At 42.3% G+C, this 6,000-nt stretch overlaps 1 protein-coding gene across 1 annotated transcript in view; it reads right to left on the bottom strand.

The window, feature by feature from the left end:
• Positions 1-1,002: 1,002 nt before the first annotated feature.
• SRS2 (P-loop containing nucleoside triphosphate hydrolases superfamily protein) overlaps positions 1,003-6,000 on the bottom strand; it is a 49,730-nt gene continuing 44,732 nt past the window's right edge. The window contains exons 27-30 of the mRNA XM_078581538.1: positions 2,378-2,440; positions 2,231-2,290; positions 1,656-1,718; positions 1,003-1,342 (exon numbers count right to left, since the gene is read on the bottom strand). Coding sequence (XP_078437664.1) covers positions 1,253-1,342; positions 1,656-1,718; positions 2,231-2,290; positions 2,378-2,440 — 276 coding nt within the window. The 3' untranslated portion in view covers positions 1,003-1,252. The remainder of the gene's footprint in view (positions 1,343-1,655; positions 1,719-2,230; positions 2,291-2,377; positions 2,441-6,000) is intronic.

The following is a 6,000-nucleotide window of genomic DNA, read 5'->3' as shown; positions in this document are numbered from 1 at the left end:
TTAATATACATTGTTTTGTTCAAAGGAAATACAGATCAAGTGTCATTTTCAGATAAGTAGTGCATGGACATGGATCCTCTATTTGGGCTAGAGGGTCCTCAAGGATCATAAAAGAGTTGTGCCCTCACCAGGTGTAATGTCCAATGGAACAAAATACAGTCAGGAAGAAGGATGATACCACCAATATTCATTTTGAGAAGAGGAATACCGGATAATGGCACACCTCAACCTGGCATCAGATTTGAATAAATTATCAATGAGTATAAGTATCAAACCATATAACTGTGACATATGGCTAACTGAACTTTTGGACAACAAGACTTGATACTTGAATTGATGAATGAAGCCAAATACTGTACACTAGCTCCTAATTAAAACTTACGTGCATTAACTTATGACATAATTCAAGAATAACATCTAATATATGTCAGTATTTTATCTCTCCCACATCATTCTGCTCCAGTGTATAGTGAATGACGAGGATTTTGAAGTACTTGCTTACCCAAAAAGAGGGTTTTCCCTAATTTTTAACTAACATACATTTTTTATTCATAAAATCCATCGTATTGACTTACATAGATTCATAGTTCTAAGAACATCTGTTTATATATCATGAAGTGAACCCAAGTGGAGTATAATCTTCAATGAGCAAAGCAAAATCCTCAATTCCACATTGACATGCACACAAGCTGTGCATGTGGAATGTGTGTAAGGAAATGAATACATTGGATAAAACAATGGAGACAGAACCCGATCGGTCATAAGTGAGATGAGGGGACAACGGATGGAAAGAGTAGGAACAAGGGACTCCTGTGTCAGCATGAGGTGGACACATCAAGGACAGAATCACATAGTGACCTTGTTATTACCATGTGTCCTGGTTATTTTATGAATGCTCTGATTCCTTGTGAAGTTCTGGGACTCTGTCAGGTTAAAACCAACACCAGGCAACAGGAAGGAAGAAAATAAATCAGATAACGTGTATTATCTTACATGCAGAGCCAACACCCCTATATAGGGCCATGTAAGGATTACACCATACTCAAGCGCCTTAAATAAGTAAAATTAAGAAATAAAGAAACAATAAGGTTAGAAGATGGGGAGGATATAACTTAATAGTTTCATCTCAACAAATTTTATGATTTAAAATTAAAGAAATATCCTATTATTCATTGAAGAAGAAGTCAAGACACATGTTTGTACAAAGGACAACATAGAGGGCTTTTCATATTTCATATTGGTTTTAGAATTTTCACAGACACTTGTATTGTTCAATAAGATGAGACGCATGGAGACGTGAAGATGGCACAATAGTGCAGCCCAAACTTTGGAGATAGCTTATCTGCACAAGACAAGGAGCAAGATAAATATCATATCTGCCATGTCAAATGAAATAATATTTGGACGATATGCCACGGAACCCAACTAAGTATATTACAGGAAATATGAGAGATACTGTATGTTACTCAAAAATATAATCTGCAGCAATAATTAAAAAAAATGTTTGCATAAAGAAATTGTTGGACTATCTCACACTGCTTAACTATATTGTTTGATTTCAAGAGCCTGATTTTAGCAGAGAAATAAAGTTTCATGAATACGATATTGAAAATACAGAAAAGAAACATGGCACCAATTATGATAAAAAAGATAACCTGTTTTGCAGATGGGGCGGATGAACTCATTGAAGCCTCAATCCTCTGTTTCTGGAAGTGTTCCTGAGATCAGGACAAAAAATTGTGAGCCAGACCAGGTGACTGATGGATTGATAACCTTACAAGGATTTGATCAAGATTCTCTCACACGTGGAGGCTCATTATCATTACGAAAACTAACTGAAGGTAAATGAGTACTGATTGAATGCCAAAAGAAGCTTAATTCTTCTTTTTCACAGAATGAATAGTATTTTTCACAGACAAACACAGTCATCAGTGATTATTGTGCCACATGAAATGTCATCCAAGCAGGCATGGGTTCAAATATCCATGACAGTTTCTACATAAGCTAATTCATCCAAGATGGATCAGATATAAGCTTGGAGAAGTGCATATAATGCTTGAATAATCCAGCAGAATGGAAACAGACAAACGACAGATATGTTTTGCCAAATGAGATGTACGGTAAATAGATTAAGTAATGGCAAATTTTGAGACAGTACGCATGTTCTTGTTTTGTATTCACTATCATTGGAATATCAACTAATGAAAGCTAACATCATCGGAGTATAAACCTGCTTTTCCCTCATCAAGTGAGAGCGTTTCTCACAAGGAATCTTTTCCCATTTAATCACCTGCGACAAACATAGTCTCTGAAGTAAGAACTCATTGTCATATAGCGGCACTATCTAAGAGAAAAAATTAAGAACAGTGATACATACATAATCTGCATACTGAGTAGCTTCCTCAAGGGAAAGGGAGGACTTTAGAGAACGCAAAAGTTCCTGAAGTTAGACATTAGGATAAGCATAAATTAAGGAATATAAATAAAAAAGGAAATTACAAAGCTTCAGAGGATGATCATCAAAATACTAGAACAGACCAGACTCTACATGCATGCTTGAGAGATCAAGGTCAACCTAGAATCAGTAACTGTATTTGCATTAATCAGATATTAGTTATCTCATAGAAAATCAAACTTCTATGCAACCATGGGTATTTGAACTCAAACTTCCATCTGACATGGGGAAGCGTCAAACATTGGAAAATTTTAGAGGAGAAAGAGGAGTCAGGGCTACCGGAGGAGCCCACCGCCATTGGAGCGAGGGAATACAATTCTAGAGACACTCCATATCAAACCTTAAAATTTACTAGAAACACTCAATGTCATTTGCATTCTATAGGCCTTAGACTATTACACTTTTACATAAAACCCCCCTTGTATTGTTTTTTGAAGAAAAAGAGGGAAGATCACTACAAATTGGTGATCAGCGTGAAATTAATAATATATATAATCATAAAAAATACATGACCGACCAGATTGCTCCCTTTTCCATCCTTCACTTGCTACTAAACCATTAGGATATATAATTCTCCACATCAAGTAGTATGGTGACACAGCCCTTCCCTTAGATACCACCTCTTTGCAGTGCAGCCATAACGGCCAAAACACAGTCAAGAGCCTTCCCCACCATTATATATCAGGGAGTGACATTTTGACCCTTCAGTTAAACTAACCTCTCAAGCTGGTAATGATGTACTTCATTGCCAGCTTGGAGGTTGAGAGCAGGGCAGAGAAAAATGTTCCAATGACATGGAACCTCCAATGACATGCCAGCACCTGCTGATGTGGCAGTGGTCGATATCATGATTTGGCCCTCGTGACAGTGTGGCATGTCTGATGACATGGCCCATCTAAGTAGCTTCTCTGCTGAAATGGCTTTTGAAGACATAGTTCACACCACACAGCCCGCTGACTTGGATATGTGGTGCTCTCTCCTTGGTCATACCAACAGTGATCAACACAGTTCTCACCAGTCTTTGTTTGGTTCCCTACGCACTCTGTGCCGTCATCAGTGCCCTCAGTGCAGTCACCTAAACCATCTTCCCAATGTCTTGTCATGATCCATCTGCGGTCCTCCCACAGTCCTGCTGCAATCAGACTTACTGTCAACACCTGATCAAGGCTGAGTGATCCTGTGGTCAACACTTGGCCAATTCCAAGCTCTTGTACTGTGGTAAACCTTGGTCAATGTTGTACAATCTCTAATCAGTGCTGAGATCCTCTGGCACAGTGAACACCCAGCCTATGTTACTCTTTCATTGCAGTCAAACCCTTGGTCAATGCCTAGTTAGTCAGCCACGGTCAACACCAAGGTCTTGTGACATGGTCTACACTTGCAGTCTTCCTCTGGTCAACATCTGCCACAAACGCTGAGATCATTGCCATTGGGCATGCTGAGATTAACTGTCAGTCAATGCCAAGTTGCTCAGCCATGGCCCATGCTGCCATCAACTGCCGAGGTCAATGCTGGGCTCTGCATCAGGCTCTCCTGGGTCTTTTTTGTCTTTTGAGACCCTCTCTATTCTCTCTTGGGTTGTCTTAAGAGGACTTCCGCAGCCTCAGCAGCACCCTCCATACAAATAGCGGCGCCCACTGCACGGAAGTAGCATCCTTTGCGCCATTACTGGCGCCCACCGTGCTGAGAGCTGCCCTCAACGCGCTGTCAGTACTGCCCTCCATGCCATCACAGAACGTTCCACGCCCTCGCTAGCATTCTGTGTAAGGGCAGCTATGCGCTCAGTCTGTGTTGGCATTGCATTGAACTACTGGTAGGTGTGAGCAATAGATTCGTCTTCAGCTTCTGGGGCAGTGCACCAATTCTTTGCCAGCTTCCCCCTCCAACAGAGGTAACCCAGCACAAATATGAAAATGCATCAAAATCTCCGTCACTATCCTCAATAGTCCGTGTAATTAATGAGAGGCCAAGAGATTATCACCGTTGGGACTGCAATGCTTTAAATTGCCGCCAACTCCAAAGTCTTCTGCTGCGGCCGTCTCACATTCGATGCTGCAGTCATTGTCATGGTCGCCACAGCAATCGACATCTCTTTCATGGGTCCCCCTTGTGCCTTACCAGTTCTAGTCTTCTCTCAGGTTTAAGGATTCCTCCCAGATCTCCGAAGTCAGCAGCAGATCTATTCCTGAATCTACCGTGGATTCTCGTGGGTTTTATCTCTGTCTCCCAGGACCTCACCAGGTCTCCACATATGCTCTTGGGTCACCTAGATTTGCTCCAGGTCTTGAAGGGTCTCACCAGGTCTCAGCGGATGCTCCCAGATTGCCCAGATTTTCTCCCAAGTCTTCTAGGCTCTCCTAGTCTCCCGCACACCAAGTCTCCACATTTCCTCTCTGGTCTTCTAGATCTTCAGGTGCTCCCCCAGTCTCCCGGGTCTCCTAGATGTCCTCGGCCAATAAATGTGCCATGGGCTCAACAAGACCGCAAATAGTCTGCCTCAGGGCAAGTGTTGTGGCGTTCTCAAAGAGATACTGATACCATGAAATGTCTTGTCTAGTACTGAAGCCTCTACTCAGCCGCGTCTTAATATGCTCCTTGAGAGCTGTAATAATGGCTTATTAGGCACAGACTCCGACCCAATGTGGCACAGATTTGACGCCTGCATGCCGCTAATGACGTTCCAACATGACAATATTTCATGCCAGACAACACCTCCGGATTCTAATGTGGCTTCTGGTTGCGAGCTTGGCATGTCTGGTGCAGTGTATCCTTGTGTGTGATCTGCTGAAGTCAACGCGGAGTGAAGGAATACTTGGAAGGAACCAACTTTTTACACAAAACCATGTGCCATGGAGCTATGTTGCAGCACATGGTGATGACCACTGCACAGGCATGCCTGCACTTGCCATAGCAAACGTGCGTTTGGTGGTATGCACTGTGAGTGCACTCATTCACGTTAAAATCTTTGAGCATTTGGAATGTATGCCACTGTGCGCCTGTTCTGTTGGCTGTAGTATGGCTTAAATCTTCTGCAGTCTAAGTGCAGTCGGAACACATCTGACCACCATCTCGCCATCAGCGGGAGTCACCGACAAGCTGTGCATCAAACACAGCACATATGTTGTTAATCACTATCTCAAAGAGAAGAGCTGATCACAGTTCCTCTCTTCCCGCACCTCTACTTTCTCCCTGGTGAGGAGATCCTCAAGTGTTCTCAGCAGTCAGATCTCCTCCGCCATTCCCCCCATTTCCATCACCGCTGGCCAATCAAGAGGACTGCTCCTTCTCTTGTCCTTAACTTCTTCCTTTTCCTCCAACCCACTCTGAAACCATGTCAAACATTGGGAACTGTTAGAGGGGACAAAAGGAGTCAGGGCAAGGAGATGATCCTGTTGCTCTGGGAGTGAGAGAATAAAACCCTAAAATTCATTAAAAACACTCAAGGTCATTCATGTTCTATCTGCCTTAAGTAGACAGGTACACTATGAGACTCTTACATAAAACCCTCTCATATATATAGGACTGAACTTTTAGCCCAGAAGTTT

Source organism: Wolffia australiana, chromosome 10 (assembly GCF_029677425.1).
Source record: "Wolffia australiana isolate 7733 chromosome 10, ASM2967742v1".
NCBI lineage: Eukaryota > Viridiplantae > Streptophyta > Magnoliopsida > Alismatales > Araceae > Wolffia > Wolffia australiana.
Note: the sequence above shows the minus strand (reverse complement) of the source record. Positions and strands in the feature narration are given on the sequence as shown.